Here is a 25,050-nt window from a genome sequence, read left to right on the forward strand (position 1 = left end):
ATGGAGCGCTGGACCGGGCGCGTCGCGCTGGTCACCGGCGCCTCCGTGGGTATCGGCGCGGCCGTGGCGAGGGCGCTGGTGCAGCACGGCATGAAGGTGGTGGGGTGCGCCCGTAGCGTCGACAAGATCGAGGTACCGGGGGCGGGGACCCGGGAGGCACCTTTCGGCCGGGGCGCGGGCAGCCCCACGGCGGGAGCGCTCCACGGGCGGGCCTGGGCCGCGCCGCTGCCGCCTTTCCCCTCCACAGGCCTCGCTGGGGCGGGAGCGCTGCCGGCGGGGCCGGGCCCGCGGGGCTGCGTGAGGCGGGGGCGCGGCGGGGCCGGGCCGGGGCTCCACCGGGCCGCCGTGGGACGGGCCGCGGGCCGGGGCCGCTGCGGGTTCGCCCCGGGCCGGGCGGGGACACGGCGCGGGCTGATGCCGGAGCGTCGCCGGGCTGCGCTGGCCGCCGGGCCCGGCCCCCTCCGTGGTCCCATCCCCGCTCCCAGGTGGGTCCCCGGTTCCCGGGCAGAGCCGGGGCGGGGCGAGGCTCCCGGGCTGGACGCGTTCACGGAGCCCCGGGGGGTTCCCATCCCGGAGGAGCAGGGACGGTCGGTTGGAAGCGTCCCGAGGAGCAGATGAGGTTTTGGGGAGGGATGCGGGGCGCTGGCTGGTGCGCGCTGGCCTGCGGGAGGTGGGACGCGCTGATGAGTTAATATTAAAACAGGGTTTTGGTCCTTAACGTGTCACCGCTGCGACGAGCATCTCTAGAGCCAAGTCAAAAACCTCACGGCGGTGGCTTAAAAATAAAGATGCTCAAATAGCTTCAGCATGACCCTTCTTTGTAGCTGGATGCATTTGCAGGCTTTGCCTCGCAACAGCGTGGGCTAATGCTTATTTACTTTTTAAGAAGTTTCCTTAGGGGGAGGAGAAAAGTTATAGTTGGCAGCTTAAATATTGTCGTCTTGGTTGGTTGGTGCCTGCCGAGCCAAAGGGGATCTGTACGAACATCCAGGGGTTGTATTTCCTGAGCAGAGGTGGCAAGGACTCGCTGCGCACCGTTGACCACACTGGGAGTAAATTGCCCAAAAAATCACGGGAAGCAAGGCTTGGCATGGCTGGTGCTGCTGAGAAGTGGGGTTAAATCGAGAAACGCTCGGAGGAAATAAAACTTTTCCTATTCTTCGTTGTGAATCAGAAAGACACCGCTGGCAGAGAGGAGAAAATCCACCAGCGTGACTTATTTAACTGTCCTTTGGGGCTTGCTTCTAATTTTGGACTCCCCCACGCTTTGATACTGCGGTTTGCAGGGGAAGCCCAGCTCGCCAAAGGCTTTCCCACGTGCGGCTGCCGGTGTTTGATGTGCTCCCGTAGCCTGGCTTCCTGAGGCTGCTGGAGCCTCGCGGTGCCCGGTAAAGGATGCTGTGAAGGACGCTGCTGCTTCCCATGCCCCTTCAAAAAGGACAAAAAAGCCATTTCCAATATTACTGTTTCCAATATCGCCCTTTTTTGAAATATTTTGATTTTCTTTGCTAAAGAGAATCAATGAAACTTGTATTTTCCTTCAGTGCTACAGAGGAGTTTCCTTCCTTTCTGAAGCCTGACAGCCTTCCTTTCTGAAGCCTGACAGCCTTCCTTTCTGAAGCTTTTCTGGCAAAAATAGAGTATGGTTTTAAGAAAGAGTAGTCTTTTAAAAGCTTTGCCTTTTTATTTGAATCTGCACAAAATGCACTGACATTTTTATCTGGGTTGTACGGCGTGCAGATGTACTGAGCGATGCTGACTGTTCAGCATCCTCCAAGTCTCTTGTTACTGCTGTGTTGCAAAACCATGGTTTGTGTTACAAAAACATGTCTAACACCGCAGCTCGTGCTTGTCCCTGCTTCGTTCGTTCTCCCGCCCTCTCTCAGGACCAAATCGTGTTTGCAGCGCACGGTCATTTGTTTTGGTAGGTGTCTGGACAGTGTTTTGCTCCGTTGCTGTTCTGGTTTTATTTATTGTGAAGCGTGTTTCCTTAAAGAGGAAGAAAATCCCAGAGATGCTGCTCAGGCGGGGAGGGGAAGGTGGTAGAGCACGGGGTGGTCCAGGGCCACTCCGGGAACAGGTCCATCACCTCGGACTGGCTGCCAGGGACGCTTGTGTCAGCACAGATGAGGCGTTTTACCGACTCCTGCCCTGCCTTCGGAGCGCAGTCGTTTATGATAACGAAGCTTTCCTCCAGGAGCTTCACCTTGTGGTTTTTTCTTTAAAAAAAAAAAAAGGGAAGATATTCAGGCTTCAGACTATTCAGCTCCCGCTGGGACTTGGGACTTTGGACGCGGCCGTAAGAAGCCACCTCGAGGAGCAGGCGTTGCTGTGGCGTGCGGGGGATGGCCGCGCTGCGGCTGGCACGGCGGGCGGTGCAGCCAGACCCCATCTCAGGCGCTGCCGGCGGGGCTCCTGCCCGCTGGAGGGGCTTGGGATGCTCCAGGCGGTGGGAAGGCAAGGGGAAGGGCCGTGCTGCCGGCGCTCGGCGAGCGCGTCGTTACCTTGCTTAGTTGTTGCGTCACCGGGTCTGTCCACGAAATACACGCCTCTGTTCGCTCCGGCCGCTGGTTTTCCGAGTCATGGTTGGTCGGGAGCTGGCGGACGGCATCCTCGCAGGGAGCCTCGGTGGGGGTTCGGAGGGTGCGCTCGTTGGGGGAGAGCGGCAGGATGGGGGAAGCGGCGCTGGGGCGCGGGGACGGGGGGATGAGAGGAGAGAGACGTGAAGGAGCTGAGGGCTTGGTGCGGCCAGCTGGGGCTAAAGGAGAGGTTAGAGCATCGCAGCCATGATTGCTGCAGGATAAACCTTGTTGCCGTATAAAACGGAATCATTGCCTGGATGCGGCTGTGCATAATGGTGTACAGAGGAGCGAACCCAAGAAATAAATCAAGGCAGCTTGAGGTGGAAAGAGTGCCAGCGGTGTAGTTTAAAACCAGGAATACAGTACTCACTTTGTAGCACAAAAGCATATGTTTTTGTTAATGCTGTGCACTAGTCATCCGTTTTAAGGTCAACTGGCTGGAACCGCTCTGTACGGTGGTTTTATAACCCACTGTAAGCTGGTGACTGAAAGAGTGTGTTGTCTTGTGGGGAATTTAACTCGGGCAATAAATGCGATGTCAAGATTTCTTAATCTCTTGGAAAATCGGATAAGGGCTTGAGGCAAGATAATGAAGGAATTGCAAAGTTGTGGTTTTAGTATTAAACCCGTGTCATGACTCCAGTGCTCTTTATTTGACTTTTGAAATAAAAACGTTAACAGCTTACAAAACAAAAGTCTGGTTTGTTTTTTTTTTTTTCCTTGCAGTGGCTCTGTAGAAAAGCCACGCGCTCAACTTGCCTGGAGTTAGTGCTTGGGCTGACTTTGGTGCTGTCGTTTCAGAATTGGATTTGATTTTCCTTCGGTCACATCTTCCTATGTGCGGGCGCGGCAGGTGCGGGCTCCGGCGGTTGGGTTTTCCCTCTGCGATGGTGTCTCGCCGTGACCCTTTGAACCACAGCGTTGACCCTCCTGCACTCCCTGCTCACAAACAGCCTCGCGTTCCCCACTTGCGCGGCTTTTGTGAGTGCAGACCCTTCGTGTGGGTCGTCCAACGGTAACTTTAACAGTCAGGCATCAAGGAATAATGTATAATTAAAATGGCTTTATTGTACTTTTGCATGCCAGGAGATAATTTGGGTTGAAAGCTTGTTTTAGATGAGGAGCCCAGAGGTACTAACAGCTGTCACAGGCTTCTTGGCGTGTGCTCTGGCGGAGCGTCTGCTGCGCTTCAGATACCTACGCGCATTCCAAGTCGGGAGCGAGCGTCAGGGCTTTAGTGAATTAGCCGAGGGTTTTCAGCAGCCTGTAAGACCAAGCTTGGGTGGAACCTGCTCCCCGTTGAGTGCTCACCTTCACAGGGACCCCCTCGCTGACCGCTTGGGTTTCCAGCGTGCGGGAAGACTCGCTGTGATTCAATGACTTGCCACAGCTTAGCTGGTACGCGACAGCACATTCGGCCACAGGCACCCCGTCCTGCAGATGAAAGGCAGAGCAGCGCTTTTCATGGCTTCGCTACAAGGCTCTTCAACTTTCTCCTGCCTGATGTTTCCCAGAAATTTGTATTTAGCGTCTGACTTCTTGCAGCAGCACAAAAAAGCGAGAGCGTTTCCCCATGCTCGGGACGAAACATTTCCCCCCCTGACTGGCAAACCTCTCTCTGGTCTTTTATTCAGCGTGATGTGCAAGATTTATTTTGTGCTGTTTTTCCCCTGGGGTGGGGGAAGACTTGGGAGGGTTTGTGGCAAATGTAGGGTCTGGCTCAGAGGCACCGTAAAGGCGTCGAGGTACTTCGGAGCACAGGAAGGTATGAGACAGGGAGCTGTTTCCAAAGAGTTCGCAGTTGGCGCTTGGTATTACGCTCCTTTTTAATAATAAAATTTAATTTCGTGTATTTTTGTAGTTCTTTTTATGTTTGTAGAGAATGGCAAAAGCGCTGGCAGAGGTTGTCCCTTTGGCCCCGGTGCCGGAGCGCTGGATCCGTGCGTGCCTGGCGGCTGTGTGGCCGGGGCCGTCGCCGATGGGACAGTCCCACCTCCTTCAGCCCAGGCAGCACCTGCTGCTGCTGCACTCGGTTGTGCTGGAAATCTTCCAGCAGCTCATTCCTTCCTCCGATACCTGGCTGTAGGGTGGCCGGGGGCAGCTGTCACTTATTTTGTGGTTTGTTTTGGGGGGTTTTTTTAATTATTTTTTTAAATTTTACTCTTCTCCAAAGCCTTCCAAGTGTTGTTAATTCATCGCTTAGAAAAGACTCCTCCGGAGAGGCGCGGGCAGTCAGCTGGCTCCCGCTGTCCTTCCCATCGCTGCTGGAAATAGCTGAGCTGGCGGGGTCGCGGCGTCGGGTCGGAGCGTGCGGAGCTGCGCGACCCTCGTTTGGCTCGCCCCGGCTCCCGCGCTGCGGCGGGAACGCCCTGGGCCTGCTGCGGGCCAAACGACAGAGGGTCTGGCTGCTCCAGGGGGGGAGGGGGACGGCGAGCATCCCCTGCGGCAGCGGTACCTGGCTGCCCTGTCAGAGGGGTGGGGGGGGGGGATGGGGGGGGACCTGCTGCCCTCCCAGAACAGCCAGGCTGCGTCGAGGGGAGATCGGGGCCCGCGGGCGATGGCTTGCTTCAGGGCGTTGGAGAGATGGAATCGTGGACGTCGTGTTCTAAAAAAAAATAATATTTATTTGTTTTTTTTCTTTGTTGGGGTGCGGAGAGTGAGCAGTGCAGGAAGCAATAAACATGGCTTAAAATACAAGGTTTAACCGGTTAATTCTAATGCGTTTGTGAAAGTTATTGATCAAAGGTAACATTTATAACCGGGGACTGCGTTGTCAAGGTTAGGTCTTGCTCAAGAAATAGCCTTTGATAAGCTGCGCTATTGATCGCAGATTCGAGCAGTCCAATCCCCGAAGAGGTTGGTGCTCCCTTCATCAAGCAGCGCCGTGGCGGTGTGGGAGGAGGAAGAAGTAGCTGAGCCTTCCTCGTGGGAGCTGAGCATCCCGAGAAGCCGTTTGTGGGCTGGCTGAGCGCTTCCGCCCATCGCTGCCCGGGCCGTAAGGTGCAAGGGAGGCTCTTGACCCCCTTGGTGCTCCAAGGCGGTTAATTAACAGCTAAATTGTTTCGTAGTACCTGAATGTGGAATCTAATTACACTGTGTGAAAATCACATTGGTGGCTTGGAGGTCAACTGGTTAAAATTTTGGCCTCACCCTGGGGATGTCTGTCTGGGGAGGGTTGAGCTGTGGATGTCCCCGCAGTGCTGGGTGTCCACGGTGGGGTCTGTCCCTCTGCCCTATGGCCGGGGCCGGGTTTTGTGGGGCATTCCCGAAAACACAGGTGTGCCTCTGCGCCCATGGTGTCTTGTCGTGTGCCTCGCAGCAGCGGGCTGAACGCGAGACGCACGGGTTTTGGTGCCCGGCTCCCACCTGCCGAGCGGCCTGGCCAAGGCTGCCCGTGGGCTCGCGGCTCTCGTCCTCCCCGTGGTGAAGGTGGACGGGTCACTGTCCCCAGACACTCATCGTAGACCTCATTGCTCCCAATCTTCTCTTCCCCTGCACCCGTCGCTCTCCCAGCAGGCAGGCTGCAGAGCTGCTGGGCTGCACGGTAGCCCGAGGAATTATTATTATTTTTTTCTTTAAGGCAGGGTAATCCCGAGGCACAGTCCCCATGTAAATGAATGACCTTCAGAATCTCCTTGGCCTCTGGAAGGGCTTGTTTTTGTGTTTGGCGAAGGCCTTGCCTCGGGGATGGTGGGCACTCAAGGCCTCTGAGGTGCTTTTATTGCCGCTTGTCCCTGACCAGATCCTTTCCTGATAAATATGAAAGAGATCCCTTAATTGCTGTCCTGAGTAGCGGGAACAAATGCTGGTGGTTTTCCTCAGCCTTGAAGCTCAGGAGGCACATGGGGGGAATGGTCACTTTTTAAACCAGGTTGGAGTCATCCTCCTTCCCCCCACGAATGTGCTTTAAAAATGTCTCATTGCAGCCGCCGCCGCTTTGCTTCCCTTCCGTGTCTGTTGGCTTTCCAACAGAGCAGCAATACCGGGGTGTGTGGTGCTCGCAGCCCTAAAAATAAGGAATTCCTGGGATTTTGGAGATGTGGTGGTGCTTGTTCTGCCTCTGCATTGCAGTGTAACGAGGCAGATCAGATAGCTGTCCCGTGCCTCAGTTTCCCCCGTTCTCCCAACTGCTGCCCCTGGGGAGGTGGGAGGGCTGTAGGGGAGCAGCGTTCGGACACAGAGGGGGGTTTCTGGCCTGTGTTTTCGGTTTATGGAGAGTGTCCTGGGGCAGGGAAGTCCGCACGCAGCCGGCACAGAGTTGGGGAGTAAATATGATGGTTTTCCTGAGGGCTTGTTAATAGTTTAAGCTCGGCAGAAATTAGCAGCCGGGCTGAAGTCGAGCTTTAACCCTCGCTACTGCCCGTGCCCGTGTGGGAAATGTTAATGGTTATTTCCTGGCTGACCGTATTATGGTTTTGCCTTGCTTGCTCCTGGGTGGGTCGGCGCCTGCCCTGGTTCTGTAGGGTAGAACGGGCCCAGGGTGCTGCGGGAGCAGAGGACCCGCAGGACCCGCGGTCTTGCTCCTTCTGCCAGACTTTTCCCCCCGTTAGGCTCGTGCAGATCAGCTGCAGCTCTGCTCAGCTTAACCGGGGATTAGCATCGGCGTAGAGGCGAGCGGCGCTGAGCCCGCCGTGTCCGGTGGCGTTGGCGTCGGTACGGATGTTTAATCGCGGCACCTGCGCGGCCCTGGAGGCGGTAACCCCCGCTGCCGCTTGCTCCGACCGCGGCCGGGCTGGGGCACGCAGGAGCCTGTGTCGCGCTTGTCGGTGGGTCGTAAATCTGGGGTATTAAATTAAAATTCAGGACCCATTGTGTGAATTTTGGCGCTGGGGAGCAGCGAGGGAAGGCCTGCTGCTCTCCCGGCGTGCGTTAATCTGTCTTTTCAGAAGAGGATTCGTGGAGGATTACACCGACGCAGGACGGGAGCCGAGAAGACAGAGCCATCGCGCGTGGGCACCGCGGCTCTCGCCCTGCCCTCGCAGCAGGAGTGCTTGCTGCCGTGTGGATGGCGCTGGGGGAGAGCGGGAAAACACCCAGCTCCTCTTTGGAGAAAAAGCCGGGGCTGCGCTGTGGGGTGTTGAGAGGAGAAAAGGCCAATCTCGTGGTCCTGCTGCTCGGGTACAGCTCCTCTGGTGACGGCAGTGGGTGCTGACCGGCGTGGCGTGGCGCAGGGCTTGGCCAAGCTTTGGGAGCCCAGCGGCCACCATCGGTGCTCAGGTTTTCCTGCGCCCCCGAGCGAGGAGCTCGGAGCTCACCTGTGCTTTGTCTCGTGGGTGGGGATGCTGGGGCTGGGAAGGGGGAAAGCCCCTCCCGGTGAGCTCATGATGGAGCTGGATGTGAGTCCTGGCTGTCCTCGGGAGTGCTCCCGAGTCTTGCCCACAAGGTGCAGCGATATCCTCGGTTACAGCATACGTTATTCCGTGTGGGCATGTGCTGATGGTTTCCATGGACCTCTGATCGCACCCTAGATCTTCAGGGTATTGCTAGGCATCTCAGACCTTCACTGCTGCGAGATGAGGTGGGGTTTGATTTAATTAAAACAAATAAATAATTTTTTTTCGACTCCCTGAGCGTAGTGGAGGTGTGCTCGCCTGCGGTGGAGGTGACACAGAAGGCGTTTGCCGTGATCCGAGGGTGTCAGGCTGAAGCTCGGGCTCGGCTCTGCCCTCCGAGTGGTGTGTTTGCAGGTTGCCTTGGAAATCTGTGCTCAACGGGCGGCGGTCCAGCCTGCGACTCGTGGACTGTCGGGTCTGCTGCGTGCAGGCATTTGGGTGTCTTGGAGCTAGGTGGTCTTTGAACCCCGCTTGCCGAGGGCTGGTGGAGGACCATGGGTGGCTGCAATACAGCGGCTTCAGTTTTAATGAGAGTACTGGGGTTTTCTGAGGCAGGAAAGCATGGATGTGCCGGGCTGCGTGGGACTGCTTTATGCGTGTTGGAGCTGAAGAGCAGGCAGGCACCTATGATGCTTGTTTTAGGATGGTTGTACCTCAGAATAAGCAAGAGATATTGCTCTAATGAGCTGTCATGGTAGGAGCAGTGTATTTCCTCCTCCCCCACGCCAGCCCGTAGCAACGTGATCTGAGCAAGCAGTAGGGGAAAAAAAAAAAGCTTTCAGCCTTGACGTAAGGAGCGATTGTTTGAGTGCTTTAAGGTAGCCAGGACGTTCGGGGCAGCGTAAATGGGGCAAGTTGGCTTGTGTGTATGACACTGGAAACTGAAAATGAAGTGAGCTAGGAACAGAATAAGATGATATTAACTACTGAAAAAGTGCAGAGAGGGCTTGGAAAAAAGCAGTGCGAGTCTGGAGCGGTCTGGGAGGACAATTACCAGTATGGGGAGGATGTGACGGCTCAGCCAGACTCCTGCTTAGCATCATGCCTGGCCCGGGATGAAACCAGCTGAGTGGCTCCTTGGGCCACATTGAGCCACGGGCAGGAGATGCTGCTTGGCCCCTGCAGAGCTTGAGGGGTGGTTTTGCTGGGCGAAGGGCAGGTACCGCGTTGATGTTCAGTGTCCAGAGCCTGGGTCGCGTCCAGGAGATGTCCCGGCCAGCTGATGCCGAGGGTATGCCAAGATGTAACTTTGCATGGTCTCCGGAGGGTATCATGAATTGTGACAGCTCCACGGGTGCGAGGAGCCCGGCAGGAGGGAGGGCTGCCTTGCCCGCGCCTTGCCGTGCTGTGCTCTGCAGCCCTGACGGTGACCGCGGTCACGGCTACCTGGCTGGGACTGTCACCCCTTGGATGCCTCTCCGTGCTCTGCGTCTCGCTGCTGGAAGTTGATAAACAGCAAAGAGGTCCAAGAGGTTCCCCTGGGTTTTATTTCCTTCTCTTCCACAACATGAGATCTGATTTTTCTGCGTTGTTCGTTATATGAGTGCTGATTTTGTGTGCCGCCTGTGAGCCTTTGCAAGGACTGTGAAGTCACTACGTTTAGGATGATGCTGGGTGAAAAAAACACATACAGGGACTTAGATTTTGTCCAAGTTTGGATCACTCTTTTCCTTTGCCTGGGCTGAGAGGTGGGTGGGTTTCTGGAGCAGTGTGAAAGATTCAGGCTGCTCTAGGAAGGGGCTCAATGTTATTATCTCCATTTTACAGGTGGGGAACACAGCTCTGGATCTTGCCCATGGTCGCAGAGCACGCTATGGAAATAAACCCCAGTCTAGTGCTTTATTCACTGCGTATCTCTTCCTCTATTATGCTGTTGCACTGGTATTAAATCTTAATTAAAAGAAGCTTCAAACTTGCCAATCAGTAAAATGAAAGGATTTGTAAGCCCCCAGTTTTCTTTCACAGCTGTGATGCTCTTCGTTAGGATTTTTCTCCTTCATTTCCTTTAGATAGCAAAAGTAATTGGGGTGACTTCGGTTTCTTTCCAGTTGGTTTCTTGGTGCAGCAATGTGTTTAAGCATAAGCTAAATCAGTAGGATGCAAGTACCTGTGATGAATGGCAGGTCAGATTAAAAATTACCTAATGGTTTCTTCTGGCTTTAATCTCTCTGAACTAAATGTGTCTGAAGTTAATAGGATGGTTTGCCAAATAAAGCCCTACGTGACTCTCTTCTTTTTTTTTTTTTTTTTTTTTTTTCTCCCCTCCCCTTAAGAGTCCCCTTAAATGTTTCTATCAATTAGTTTTGTAAAACCATTTTACCAAGACTGAATCTAAATGCATGGCGCTGTGCCCTTTGCAAGTGTCGTAGGCACAAAGAGCATTAACCCCTTCTTGGGAGAACTGAGGTACTCTAAACATACGGAAAACATCTCATGAATGCGAGGCATCCTTTTAGACCTTTAAAAGCAGACCACTAAATGGTATATAGTAAGCATCAAGACCAGGCATTTTTCTTTGTCTTACTTACAGGTGGGTAGGTGTTGGGTGGTTTTTTTCATTTGCTCGTGCATTCATCCAGCACCGCTGGAAGCTCAGAGAAATCATAGTGATGTCAGTGGGAAAATTGGTGTCTAAGCAAGAGGCACATCACAGCCTGGTGGCTCATAGATAGTGCTGTGTTGGCTCCTTATATCACACGGGGGGTTTAGATGCCCTTTGTGGAAAGCTGGTCTTTCGTGGGTGTAGCAGAACTGGCTGGGTACTGTGTTCGTGCTGGGTCGGGTATCAGAATTACAGGGGCAAGGGCTTGCGTCCGTGGCAGTGGATGGCTCTAGGTTAAACGTTTAACACACAGGCTATCTATTTCTTCTTTATGTTGCGTTATCCCAGTGTGTGCCAGTAGCTGGCTGTCCATTTCCAAGCATCCAGTGATAACTTTGTGGTACAGAGATGCTCAGGTCTTGTTTCGAATCTGTATCTCCAGCTGCTGGAGATGGGCTGGCCCTTGTCTGTATTGGTGTTGCAGGACGTGGTCACTCTCAAGTTGCTTATGAGATCTGGAAAACCAGCTTTTTTCTTTTTCTTTTTTCTTTCCCTCCTTGTGCATGTGGTGTGCTTAAAGCGGAATGGGCATTAATTGAGTGACTTAACAGATGCTCTGAAAAAATATTGCAAGCTCCCTAATTCAGGGAGTTGCTTTACATAAGTCTTCTCTTGCAAACTTGCCCACAGTTGATGTTTCTTTGAAGAGCCTGTGATGACTCTTTATCTAGAGATGGTTGAAGCACATTCAGCTCCGCCTGCATGTCAGCGGTGTTTGGCACTTCATTTTCAAAGAGAATTTGTTAACACAAGTGTAGCCTGAGAGATGAAAGGATCCGTGTTGAGTCTCATTTGAGACAGCAAGACACCAGACAGGAAAAGAAGGATCTTGAGAGAGATTTGATTTCTCTGGTCAGTTGTGGCAGTTTCTCTGAGTGAGAAAGAGCTTTCTCTTGGTGTGTCCAAGACGTAAGCTGTGGAGATGGTCTGGGAAAACAGGATGGGCAGCTCCACCCCAACGGCCACTGCTGTCCGGAGCACCCCTTGTTTCATCTGCTCCTTCATCTGGGTTGCTGTGCTGCAGCCCGTGGTGTTTACGCCCTGTCTGCCTCCCACGAGGAGCTGTACTGAACAGTGGAAGGTTTCACCGAGTAGTGAAAAGTGACAGCTGAACATGGGAACGAAGATACTAAACACGGCGTTTCCCTCTGGGCTGTGGATGAGCTTGTCTGTCCTTTCCCGTCCATGCTGATGGGCCCTTCTTCCTTCCAGCCAGCTCTCCTGGCATGAATCCTCTTTTGGGACGTCCATCCCAATCCCTTGCACTTGTATTTCTCATCTTTTAAAATCACTGGCGTTGCTTGATTCGAGTTCGGCAGGGCTGGGTTCGGCTGGACCGGTTCCTGCTGCGAGCTGTAAGCGTTCCTCCGGGGTGCACCAGCATGCTCAGCCTCGGGACGCGACGGGTGCCCTACTTTCCCTTCCTGCGGGTGAGTGTGCTGACTTTGAAAGACAGTGCCCCGCTTTACCTGCCACGGGCACCGACACCAGCAGTGAAAATGGAAAGATAACTCAGCCCAGCTCTCGTTCAAGCAAACTAACTGTGGCCTGGCAACTGCAGGAGGGGCCAGGACACCAGGCCTCTTCCAAGAGCAAATTGAGACCATCCTCCTGGCTGTGACCTGGTGAACTAGGAAGAAAAAGTGTCAAGACGTGAGCCGTGATACTTCACAAGCAAACACTGAATGGGATGGATCCCTCAGTGGAGGGCTCAAATTTGGGCAGTGGGATGGAGAGAGCTCTGAAGCTGTCACCTTTGTCACCTTACAAAGATTGTGGCTGAGGGCCCCTTGCCCGTTTTTTCCCTCCTGTGTCTTTGCAGGAACAAGGCCCCATCTCTGGAGTGGTTTAGCACCTTCCAGCAGCCCTTCATACTGCTTTTAATTTTCTAAATGCTACTCTTGCAGATTTTTTCCCCCAACTGTTTTCTCAAGTGTGCGCTCAGAACTTTAAAAAGTATATGTTTTTGTACTATTATCAGCACATAATCAACAAGATTGCATGTATAGCAAAGTGAAACCAGCCCCGGGAGGGTACAGAGAGGTACGATTCAGTCCCGGGGGCACCTTTGTTCTCTGTCGGGCAGAAATATTGTCTAGCTCAGCCCCAGCAGAGCTCTCCAGAGAGCACGATGCTGTTGGGATGTATCGATCTCCGGGCTGAACTCAGCATGTCTGTCCCCTTCTCGCTTGGCGCTGTGGAAGCAATAATAATAATTCTTGTCCTACTGCAATGCCTTCACAGAAGCAGTACCCAGAAAGGAGAGTGGCTTCTGGATTGGACCCTTAGACCTGGGCTGGTTTCAGCTTGTGGTCCCTGAAGGCTGTGGCTTGCTGTGAAAGGCAAATCAGAAAAGCTTAAACACACCGTTCAGGGACTTGGCCCTCCTCGGCAGTGGTCTTGGGTATTGGGAAAGGTTGGAAATCATTTACCAAACAGAGCCATTTGCCCCAGAGTAATTAAAATTCATGTGCTTGGTGTGCAGAGAGGGATTCGTAGGTCCTGGCTCGTCTGTCCCTCTCCCAGTGAGGATGCTCAGCCCTGCTCTGTGTAAAACTTGGCTAAGAGAAAGCTGGACGCTAAAAAAGCCGCTGACAAGGAGCACGCTGTATGGTCTGGAGTTGGGAGCCAATCCACATCTCCAGGTGGATTTTCTTCCCCTTTTTTTTGGACTTTGTGGCATCTAACCAAGCTGCTAGCCCTCCTTGTTAGCCTGAGGCACGCCGCTGTCCTGTGTTGTGCTGATTCTAACAAAACCTCAGGGACCAGGACCTGCAGGTTGCCCGGGCGCGTTGGCATCTGATCTGCGCGATGGCACGCGTTGGAGGCCGGCTGGATGGGAGCTGGCCCCGTGCTTTGGGTTTGGCATTCGCCACGTCCCGTGGTTTTTGTGAGCTGATGCAGCCCCATGAGCTCTCCCGCCAGCCTGCGCCGAGGGAGCAGGTGCCGTGCTGTCTCCCGTGGTTTTTCTTCTCTTTCCACTTTCCCTTATGTTCCATGGTTTGGTTTTTTTTCTTTTGTCTAATGTTTTCAGAATTTAGACATCAGGCTGGCTGACAAACTCGGCGAATGTCACCGATGCTGGGTATTTTGGGGGGCAAGTCTGCCCCTGCGGCAGCCACCGAAAGACCAGCTCTGCTAAATGAAAGGGACAGGGGACCGTGGAGCTTGCTAGCTTCCCCCCGGGAGAAAGACACCTTCGATGCTCTGGTTTGTCACTCCGGCTTTCGTGAGAGCGAGCGGTGTCTGAGGCCAGCTCGGCTCTCCAGACGCCTCCCCGAGTAGGGACAGATGGTGGGGCTGGTTTCAGCATCTGCCTTCTCCAAAACCTGGGAATTTTTATGTGCGTCCTCCTGGAGGGCCAGGAGGGGCTGGGACAGTCTGGGAGGTGATGCAAGCAAGAAAAAAAGTCAGCATCTCTTTGGAGCGAGCTTCCCAGTGGTGTATCGGCTGCTCCCGGGTGCTGCGGTTGGTGCCTCAGCTTCCCTGTGTCCTTGTTTCTGGCTTGAGCTCCAGGGCAGGCGCTCTGCTCCAAGCTCGCTGGGGCCAGGCTGTTCGGCTGCCACCTTCATGTGCAATCACCATCCTGCGTCCTTTGCTTCCAGCCAGGCGACTCCTCCTGTGCTGGGCCTCGCTCCTCCTTTTATAAAGGGCTGTGAATTGCAGTCCTTGGTATGCAGGGAGGAGCCGGGAGGAGCGGGAAAGCTGCCTCTGGCAGGAGCAGAGCTTTATTGCACCCGCTGAAATGTCACGTTGGTGAAACCGCCGCGGGCGATGGCGTTCGAGTGATTTGGTGGACGTTTGTAGCCAGAGTCCATCTCTCCGCAGAAACCAGACATCACGTGGCTCTCGCCTCGCGCTGGAAGCTGTCACTGTCGCTAATATGACACATCAGAGATGAGATGCTGCTTCTCATTAGCGTCAGGGGGTAAAGGGCGTCCTCCGGAGGATTTGGTGCGGCGGCTGCCGCATCATTAACGCAGGCGGCCAGCGGCAGCTCTTGGCCTTTCATTTGCTTTATATCGTCTGGTCCGATAAGAGATCGGGATGCTTGGAATAATTGTTGGTAGTGGCTAATGAGGAATTGTCAGGCATGCGATTGCCACGTCCTTTATCTGCGTGGCGGGCTTGCAGCCTGGTGCCACGGCAGTATTTATTTCTATTTTGCCAGCACCTGCCCACCTCGGCCTGTGTTGCCTGGGGTGATGGATGAGCGCAGAGTGTGTCCTGAAGTTTAATAACTTAGAGGCTGAAGCGCTCAGACTCTCATGTATATCGATATTTCTTTTTTCTTAATTAGCATTTACAACGATCCTTCCCCTAGTGCCTGCTTTTAAGACGGGCTCGCCGGGAAGCCTGCTGTGTTTTGTTAGCCCTGGGGAGTGTTTTGAAGCAAGCGGCTGGATAAGCTGCTCCACAAGGAGAGGAGGCTGATGGCTGTTTTCTTCCTTCCTTTCTCTTCCCTAGAAATTGGCAGCTGAATGCCAGAGTGCCGGCTATCCGGGGACCCTCATCCCGTACAAGTGCGATCTCTCCAACGAAGAGGAGATCCTGTCCATGTTCTCCGCCATCAAGACCCTTCATCAAGGAGTTGATGTCTGCATCAACAATGCAGGGCTGGCTCGCCCGGAGCCCCTGCTCTCGGGGAAAACGGAGGGCTGGCGGACAATGATAGACGTGAGTAGCGCCACTGGGAGAGTGGGAGCTGTGCTAGACCAGCCACCATTGTCCCCATCTTCTGGCCACCAGCACCATTGTCCCCATCTACTTATTTCACGTGTGCAGAGCTGAGGACCTGCTGCCTGGCTGGCTCTGATGTGGCCTGGGTCTGCTGGTTGGGAAGTGGAAAGACATCACGCGCTGCTGAGCCACGTGCCTTCACCTTGGAGTATGAAACCACTGGATAACTTCAGTGGCAGTTTTTTCCTCAATGGCTTTCTAAAGGGTGATGAGCCTCACTTTTTTTTTTTCCTTCAATAAAATAGGAAATTGAATGCCAAGCACTGGCTTTTGTAGCTAATCCTGTTAGTTGTAGCAGTGGGTTGTAAAATGGGCAGATTCTTTTTGACTTAAAAAGCTGTAATGCTTTTTGTCTTTAAAGCTTAATTTTCTGCCCATAATCTGGTTAGAGCTGGATGCGAACAAGGCAGTTTCATATGCCGAGGTGGGAGTTTGTGCAAATGGGCCGTACCATTTGCTAGCAGCGCTTCTCCCTGCGTCTTGCTGTCCTGAGGTGCTGCTTTGGGACTTCGCCACCTTTTGTCGTACGTGATGGCCCTTTTCTGCCCACAGCGGTGGCAGCCGCAGCTGTGGGACCCCAGGCCAGTTTGCGTGCCCTTGCAACGGCCCTTTTATACTGGCCTTCCTGCGGCTCTGGCTGGTGAGGTGCTGGAACAGGAGCTTTTCACAAAGGGGGTTTTCCCTTCCTGCGCTACCTACTTTTGTGCATGGAAGTGTTACCCTCCTAGGAACAGGAGTCGAGCTCCTGGCTTTAGGTAAGCACCTCCAGCAGCTACGAGCACTTGTCCTGGCGAAGGAAAAGACGCGTCTGTTTGAAAAGCTGCTCAAAGCTGTAGGCTCGGGGTCACTACGTCTGACAGCGGAGTCAGCCGGGATCTGTCGGCTCCTGCGGCAGCTGGTGGCTCCTCATCCAGCAGCAGTTTCAGGGGCTGTGTAAAGCAAAACGGAGAGGCACGTTGAGGCCTCAGGCTCCTACTGCCAGGGCAAGAGCTGCCATATCCTGGCTAATTAAGTTCTTGTTAGGATTTTTGGCCGGTCTGCTGGCTGCTGTGACTGCAGCCAAAGCAAGCTCAGCTCAGCTTTGTCTGCACAGCCAGGCTTTTATGGGTTGCCCAGCCTGGGTCACTGCACAGCCGCATCTCCCCGTCCCCAGTTGCCATGGAGTCTTTAAAGAAAATGAAGTGAAGTGTAGCTGAGGCCGAACTGGTGTAAAGCAGGGCACTTCCCAGTGTTGTTTCGCTGCAAGCCTGGCCCTGCGGGTCGCCTGCGCCTCGTAAACTCCTTGTCCTGGTCGCTGTGATCGCGTCTTGCGTGGATGCCTCTGTGGCTGCTGCGTGTCCCTCGCGCTCCTTTGTCTTTGTTCTTCTGACCTTTTGTTCTTTGTAAGGTGAGCAGGCTGGGGGGGACACGTGGGGCTTTTGCCAGCAGAAGGCCCTTCCCCTCTCCGTGCTCCCTTCCCTGGTTGCTCAGGTGGGAGCGCTCTCTTTATCTCACCTTCCAGCACTTTTAAGGAGAAAGATTTTTGGAATGGGGATTATCCTGTGTGAGACGCTCCGGTGTTGGTCTTTACAGTGGCTCAAAGTTTGGGAGCCTGTGGGGTCCCCCCTCTTTGCGGGTGCTGCTGTGTGCACCCTTTGGAGTTGCTTTGGGGTGACGGATGGGATGGCAAGGTGGTGGTTCTACAAGGGCAGCATTAGGATACCAAGCTGGAGGCATGTTTTATTCCCGGAGGTGGTCTGTACGGCTCTGTCTGCTCTCATGGCTTGGCAAAAATGCTGCTGTAGCACTGGGAACAGACTGAGACACACGCAAGCTTTCTTCCTATGCTGGCAGATTTATTTTTCCTCTCGCCACCTTCCCAGCAGCTGGTGGGTTTGCTCTCTTGACTTGTGGGTAATTAATAACACTCACACCTTTAATGCAAAGATGAAGCCCCGGGACACTCCAGAGCCAAACATTTCACCCGTCTCAGCCTGGGCAGCCTGACAAACCTGGGCTTTGCTTTTTAGCTGCTAGGTGGTAGAAAGAGCTCGGGGTTTTTCCTTTTGCTGTGTGCCACCATTTTGTGGCTGCAACCTCCCTGCTTGGAAATCTCGCTCTCCAAGCGCGCCGTGGCTGTGCAGGTGCCGGTGGGGCAGTGGGGTTTGGGGAGGGAGCCGCGGTGACAGCTCTCCCCGCTGTGGCACTCCAGCCCCAGGGAAACGCTCGCCAGGCCCATTTCTCCTACATGCTCTGAAGCGCTCGGAGGGTCAGGACGGGGGAAGGTTGCCAGCACCTTTCACGGGCCGCTGGGCTTTGCAGAGCTGAGCGGGAGCAGGGAGTCTTCTTCCAGAGGTCCTCTTGGAGAAAGGTGTTAGAAAGCAGCAGGGTTTGAGATGCTGTTGGAGAGTTTCAGCGTACCTCTGGGCTGCAAGACAGGAAAAGTTTCTAAACAGCCATCAATTTATCGATTTAGGAGGCATTAGGGCCTTAAATTAAAGGCATTTTTTTCTTTTTGGTAAATCGATTTTTGTTTCCATGCATTTTTTATGAGCTTTGGGGCTCCGTCTCCTTCCAGGCTCCCCTCGCAGTGTGCCTATTCTATGAAATTCCTTGCTATACATTTAACAGTGGAAATCATATTATCGTTTACTTATTCCTCCTCTTTTTTTAATGTTCCGATTCCTTATTGTCTGGTATTTATTACCGAGGGGGGAGCTGCTCCCACCCAGACTGCAGAGGTCTCGCGTTAGGAATTGTGTCTCTGTCGCTTTACAGCAGTGCAGAGCCCAGCGTGGCCAGCCAGCAAATTCGGTGTGCGTGCAGGAGGGAGCGTGCTATCGCAGGCAGGTTCTGAGCCCATCATCTCTTGGTTCACAGCTTCCCCCTTGTCTCTCTACTTGTTTGTGAGGTTGTGCTTGACATGAGGCTGGAGCAAAGTCCTCCAGCCGTCCTTGATCCACGCGGGAGTACCCGGGGCTGGGTGCTGTGTACACACTGACTCCGGGCTCTGGGATTTGAACAGCTCCTTCATGTTTTTACCTACTGACCTTTACAGCCAGGAATTCAAGCTGAACTTTCCATTCGCACTGTTCAGGGCACAAAGGACTGCAGCACACATCCTCTCGCTCCTCTAGACACTAAATAGGTTTGATTCTTCTTGGCATTTATTCATTGACCAGTGAGGCTCTGTTCTTCTTGCTTTTATATACCCTCTGTGCAGAGAGATGTTTTCTGTAACCTGCGTTTTTATATGTGCTTAGGAGCTGGGATACTCATTTTGATGCCTTAAAAAAAGGCTGATTCTGGGAAGTGAAACGCTCAGCGCTTCCAGGAACAGGATCTTTTATGTTCTCCCAACCTGGCAATTGGAACTCATTAATTACTGGAGAATGTGCCTTCATTGTTTCTGTTGCATTAGCGCACACACGCGGCAGTCGCAGCCCTGCTGCTTTGTGCGGCATGCTGTGCAAAGGCAGAGCGCAGATGTGTTGGCCATCTTTGCTAAGGGACCTTTGAACCTTTTGTTCTTAAAATAGGAACGAGGCTGAAAAACGTCTTGTGCGGATATTTGTAACAACGACCTTCAGATTGTTCCTCAAAGTGATGCAGCCCTAAGCCTTGCTCATTTTCTGGGCGAGTTTTTAGGTTCCTCGGTGCCTGTTCCGTGTTTTGAAGTGGGTTTTCACCCAAAAATCCTGTGGGTACTGTCGGGAAAAGGCAACAAGGCAATCCCAGCTCAGCTGCCTTCCAGCCAGTTGTTTTGTTCTACCAGGGTGTCTTATCGTACGGGCTCTGGACTTTCCCATGTGGCTGTTGATTAAGTTGTCAAAATGTTGTAACTCTACCCACGCAAGGAAGCATTGCTCAGCGTGAGTCACGGCGTTGGAGCTGGGTCTCAGGCTTTAGGCTGATGTTACCCTCTAGTGGCCTACGGAGACGGAGTGGAATCAGGGAGCGACTGCACCAAAGATGCCGTGTTTGGTGGGTTCAGGGCGTCTTGGGGCAGGGAGGAAAGCAGGGATGTGGCTTGTCGTGGAGGGTTCTTAAACTAATAGCTGCCCAGATCCGTATCTGAAAGGACTGGCTCCGCACTTGGTTAGTCTGTCAGACTGGAGTGGGTTACTCCTGCTCTCCTTGACTGCCTTACTGTGCAATGTAGAAGCCTTCAGATGCCCTGCCTGCTCTGGGCTTCACTCCAGTGCTGAGGTGCCACTTCTGCTCACATGTCTGCTGAGTTTCTTCCTTGCCCAGCCAAGGTAAATCTTCAACCTGGTGCCAGGGAATTTATCTGGGTAGTTCCAGATACATTGACTGAGATACCTAGGAGTGACTGTGTGCTCAAAGTGCACTTGGGTGAGGATGATGACTTTACTTGCCGTGTTGCCCGGGTACTCCAAGATCAGATAAGCATGCTATTTATCTGTCGCCAGGACAAAACCTCACAAGCATGACCTCTAGTAATGAATGGGAAATAACGAGCGAAACAAAAGCAGTGACCGGAAGATCCTTCAGCTGACCCCACTCATCTTTTGTGTGCTGCTCAGCAATTACATCTCTCAAATCCATCCCTTTTTGCCCCTTACTTTCTGGTCTCCAAACTCATGTTCCTCTCTTGCATGTCCTTTTGTGCTAGCAAGTCCTAGTTCGCCTGCTCCGTTCTTGTTGATAAGTTTCACAGCGATGACAGCCAGCCTTCTCGCGTATCCTTCGCTTGCTGCCCGCACGGCCTTGCTCCTGCTGCTCCTCCTGTTCGTAGTTGCCTCTGACTTCTGATTCATCAGAAATTTAGTGCTTCCCGGACATTCAGTTCACAACGGTGTTTTTAAGACCTGCCTGGTCTGCTCATTTAGTTAGCAAAGTGACGTGCTACTACAGTGTGTCCTGCCTTGAAACGGTTACGTCCTTTCTAGAGGGCTTCAGCAGACCTTTTCGGCTTTTCAGCCACTTTTCCAAATCTAAGCCCCTATAAACTTGAGCAGTTAGCACTGCTGCTGAGACAGCTTGCTCGTCAGTCTTACACGCACCTCTGGGTGCTTTGTATTCCAGCTGGGGGGAATTTCCATATCTCCGTCTTCCTGGAAACTTTGAGTTGGTGTTTTATGGTCAGCAAATGCTCAAGGCATCTGCACGTTAACGGTGGCACATTGCAGAAGTGATACGACTGAGTTTAACCGAACCGCAGGTCTGGGAAGTGCTGGTCCAAAGAGCAAGAGCCTGGAAAGCTCTGGATCTGGTGCTAAAGGACTGGATAAATTGCTGTGTCCTTTCTTCCTTGGCTGATCCAGTTAGGGCTGAGGAAGATATCAGCAGACAGTGTGACAGATTCCGTATCTGCAAAGTTACTCGCCCGCTCTGGCCCTCTCCGTGGCACGGTGTGATCTTTGGCGTCATTTGTGCACGGGGAGCTCTTTGCTGGCTGTGTGGTTTGCAGTGCCTTTGAGCGCCTGGCTCTCTGACAGGCAATATCTGGGGATTTCCTCGTTAACTGGCTGACCTAATTACCTGCTGTTAGTGTCCTATCAGCTGCCCAAACACCACTGTGCTCGGTGCTGTACAAAACAAACAACTTGGGCACTTGGACGGAGCGCTGACTGTGGGGAAGTGGGTTTGCTCTCCCTTACTTCGCACTCTACCCTCACGTTTGCCCGTAAAACAATTAAATCCATTTATTTCTGGCAGAGGCCAAGGCTGTCGCACAGAGCTGGGTATCTGTGCCTCCCCTGCAGCCCCAAGCTTGGTCACGGCGTGGTGTGGGGTGCGCAGCAGGCGTGCGGGGTGCGTACGTGCATTTCCCTCTGTCGGCATTTGCAGGAATTGCCGTAGGTTGGGGCCTGGAACCTGCAGCTGCGGCTTCGGGCACGCAGGGGACAAGTCCGAGGGTGCCAGGCAGGGCTGCTGGTCTTAGTTTCTCCTTCGTTCTTCCCTCAGGTCAATGTGATGGCTGTGAGCATCTGCACCCGAGAGGCCTACCAGTCCATGAAAGAGAGGAACATCGATGATGGGCATATTATTAACATTAACAGGTATGCAGGGGGGGGGGAATGTGGGATCAGCCACGTCGGCTTCTTCCTCCCCGCCTCTCAGAGAGGATTTCAGCAGTGGTGCTTTAATCTCGGAGCGTGCTGATGGTGTCCAAGAAGGGGTTTTCCAAGGATTGTGACGGTTGATTTGCAAACCGCTTTTTTTTTTTGACCTCTGCTGGTCTAAATGCAAGAAAGGCCGAACCAGGGAGAAACAGATAATGCCAACCGCTTGCGATGGTGCAGGGTTGACGATGGAAACTTCTTGACCAGCTCCAGAAAACAGCTGTGTTGAGAGGAGCGGCTGGTGGTGTGCGTTTCCCGCAGGAGGGGGGAATTCCTCAGGTAGCCACCGTGTCAGTGTCTCTTTCTGAGGTCGTTACGGCGGTTTGAATAGCCTGTTGGTTCCTTCTCGGGCCACTGCTTGCCTCCCCACCTCTCAGCACTTTTCTTTCTGCTCTCTCCTCAGCATGAACGGCCACAGCGTTGTGCCGCAGTCAGTGGTGCATTTTTACAGCGCCACCAAGTACGCAGTGACAGCCCTGACGGAGGGGCTGAGGCAAGAACTCCGAGAAGCAAAGACTCATATACGAGCTACAGTGAGTACTGTGGGCTCTCTTCCTCTCTCCTGCCTTTGTAGGTGGTAGAGAGCCGGCTGGCTTGACGGGGCAGAGGTTTTTCCCTTTGGAAAACAAGCAAGGAAATGCAAAAATAGCGCGCAGCACACTGGGAACATTCAAGGCCTGTGGCCAGCTGTCTCTGGCCACCTCTCTTTCCCAGGCTGAGAGAGACTGGGGTGCAGAAGGCACGGCAGCAATGAGCTGTGTCAGGGAATAAACTGGTTTTGGGTGCACGAAGTGGGCAGTTGCTTGTCAGGGAGCGAGCGGGGCTCGTGACGGCAGAGGGAGGCAGCCAGCTGGGCTGTTCGCTCTCATTCAGAGCGTGCGTCTTGGGAGCGATGTGTCCAGAAGTTAATTTGCTTTGCAAGCTTTTCGGTCATTTTCTCTGCTTTTCTGTCCCTTTGGGGCATGAAGAGGGAAGGACCCATGAGCGGTTCCCCAGAGGTACCTGCCACGATAATCATTAAGGCAAACCCTGCTCACTTAAACTCTTCCCCTAGAAAAAGGGTGGGGAAGGAGAGCAGTAGAAAGGGGGCTGGGTTTTTTTTTTGTTTTTTTCAGTACTAAAAAGCTTTTTTTCTCCTTTTTTCTTTTTTTTCTTTTTATTCTTTTACTGAAGGGGAATTACAAATCCTATTAGGATGTGCTCTGCTTTTTTCCAGTGTATATCTCCAGGACTGGTGGAAACGGGATTTGCTTTTAAACTTCATGATAATGACCCCGAAAGAGCTGCTGCAACCTACGAGAGCATTCGGGTAGGACATGGAGAAATGGAAACAGAGGGAAGTGGCTCTGATTATAGTTTAACAGTCTCTTTCCTGGCTAGTAGCACAAGGAGCTTGTTCTGCAGAGTGCCCAGTGCTTTCCAGGATGTCATCAGCACCCCCAAAGTATCAGCATTCAAACCTCAGGTTTTGCACTGGTATTTACACACTATGTAGATTTTCATTCAGGTTGTTTCCAACTCCCTATATTTTTCCTTTTATTTTGATATTGCTGTAAATAAATATCAGTCAGCTTTGGCATTTTGCAGGCTGTGACTTCTTTATTGAAGAGAAGATATAACAAGCAAACATGCCTACACAAGAAGAAATGTGAGAGCATGTTGTCTTGCAGGTGGCCAGCACAGGATTTGTTGTGCTTCTCTGGGAATTCTTGATAAGGATGGCAATGCCTGACCTGGCAGAATTCCTGTACCAGTAATAAGATTATTCACAGCAAATGGAGAATTATCAGCACCAGACATGTCCTTTGTTAAATTTTTAATGGATTCTTTCTTTTTCCTGCTTGCTTGCATCTTTTTGACATGCCCCAGTGACACTGTCGAAACTCATTATTGATGGTTAGGAAAGGAGTGATCTTGTGGTTCACTTTCGGAGGTGCCCTTTGACTGAGAATCTCTTTCCTGTCTTTCCAGTGTCTCAAAGCTGAAGATATGGCTAACGCTGTCATATACGTCCTCAGTGCCCCACCTCATGTACAGGTAGGCCGTGGGTGGGTTGCAGCGCTCTGCTGAGGGCGGGCAGGGTAACTGCTGCCCTGACACTGGCTAATTGCCGTTGCGGCCGCCGTATCAGCGGTGTGCTTAGCAGAGCCTGGGCCGGGGATTAGCACTGATCACGTTTGTTTACCCTTCCCTTATGGCAGCTGTGGGATTGCGCGGCTGCGAGCAGCCCTGCGGAGCCAGCAAAGGCTGCTCTGACCCCAGAAGAGGACTGTGCATGGCAGGGGGAGCGGGAGGGATGTGGGCATGTTTTGCCCTTTTTTTTTAATTTTTTTTTTTTTCCCTGGATGGTGCCATCTGGGATTTGCCGACAGCCTTGCAGCCGGGTCAGGTTCTGCCAGTTGCCAAGTGGCGTGTTGGGCCCGACCCTGCCAAGCGCTGTGCACCTCCGCAAGGGTGGTGCGAGGGGCTTGTGCTGCCAGAGGGCCTTCCCTCCTGTGAAACCAGAAATGAGTGACCAGCTTTGAGCTGGAGGCAGGAGCGGTGTCAAAGTTTAGTGTGTGCAACGTAGAAGTTCCTGTTGCAAAAGCAAACTTTGATCGTGAGAGGTTTAGCAGCCCCCCGACCTGAACTCTGCTCCTTTGGGGCAAGATGTGGCCGTCTTGAGATCGGACCAGTAGTGATAGCTGACTTTCTTGTCTGAAGAGGATAAAAAGTCCTGCCCGTGGCTGATCAAGCAGTGCTTCTGCTTGACCCTCTGCGAGCGGGTCCGAACTAAAGACTTGAACGATGAGAGCTTGTTATCGGTGTCACCTTGCCCTCTTTTTTTCTGCCCATCTGTGCTTTTATCCCTCCTGCAGAGCAGTCCCGTCCACCTTTGTAATATCTCAGCCAAGCAGGCTCATTTCTAGTCCCAGGAACTTTCTTCGTGTGCAGCTTTGCCCCTGTAATGGTGCAGCGTGGACGTGCCCAGTGCAGGATTTAAAACGGGCTTCGGTGCGCCAGTCAAGTTCTGTGTTGGTCTCTTCTAGATTGGAGATATACAGATGAGGCCCACGGAGCAGATATCATAGCAAATGAAGAGGACTCTGAGCAGCACCGTGTATCCACTCCACTTCGAACCCTCTGGCAATGGAGGGTATCGTCGGCTGGCTAGCAACCTTTTAATCGAGTACCAAGGATCATGTTTGAAGAATTCTTTTTCTCTCCCTCTCTCTGAGCTGGTGCTGGTGCTGAGCCAGTTTAAAAAGAAATAGTAGTGGGTCTCTTTCTCCCCCCACTCCTTTCTGAAACTGCTTAAGAGTAAAATGTATTTGAAAATAATGCAGGGAAGTGGTTTGTGGAAGATTGTTGTCTCCAGGCTGGTTTGTTCTTCCTTTTGCTTTCTTTTCAAGGTTGGTTTGATCTGATTTGCTGATGCTGTGTCTGGGCATAGGTGAAGTGGCACAAGATGTTTGCCAGCTTCAGTGTGCTTAGGGTTTGAGATTTTCACTGGCTGTCATACATGAATCCATCTAATTTTTGTGGTTATTTTCATCAGATTGATTACTGATGGTAATGATGCATGTGGTGTTTTCCGCTTCTTTTATACTCCGCTGCCCTAAACCCGGTGTACAATCTCACCCACCTCCCCAAACCCTCCTTTCCCATTCACATGAATCATGCCTGCCAAGTTGGAAGAAGTATAAATGTGTGTGCTTGCTATTTCTCTTTCTTTCTAGGTAGGT

General features: G+C 52.8%; 1 protein-coding gene across 1 annotated transcript; it reads left to right on the forward strand.

Moving 5' to 3' along the window:
• DHRS11 (dehydrogenase/reductase 11) lies at positions 1–24,489 on the forward strand. Its single transcript, XM_086475352.1, has 7 exons — positions 1–132; positions 14,985–15,194; positions 21,168–21,262; positions 21,729–21,858; positions 22,542–22,634; positions 23,297–23,362; positions 24,355–24,489. Exons 1-7 carry the CDS (start codon positions 1–3, stop codon positions 24,394–24,396), a joined length of 768 nt encoding a protein of 255 aa, XP_086331478.1. The 3' UTR covers positions 24,397–24,489.
• Positions 24,490–25,050: the final 561 nt, after the last annotated feature.

Source organism: Leptosomus discolor, chromosome 18 (assembly GCF_034619465.1).
Source record: "Leptosomus discolor isolate bLepDis1 chromosome 18, bLepDis1.hap2, whole genome shotgun sequence".
NCBI classification, from domain to species: Eukaryota; Metazoa; Chordata; class Aves; order Leptosomiformes; family Leptosomidae; genus Leptosomus; species Leptosomus discolor.

Excerpts from the sequence above, each read along its gene's own strand:
- DHRS11 (XM_086475352.1), top strand. The coding sequence starts at position 1 with ATGGAGCGCTGGACCGGGCGCGTCGCGCTGGTCACCGGCGCCTCCGTG. Across the intron at positions 15,195-21,167 it reads GCTGGCGGACAATGATAGAC|GTCAATGTGATGGCTGTGAG; the intron begins GTGAGTAGCGCC and ends TTCTTCCCTCAG. Across the intron at positions 22,635-23,296 it reads CAACCTACGAGAGCATTCGG|TGTCTCAAAGCTGAAGATAT; the intron begins GTAGGACATGGA and ends CTGTCTTTCCAG.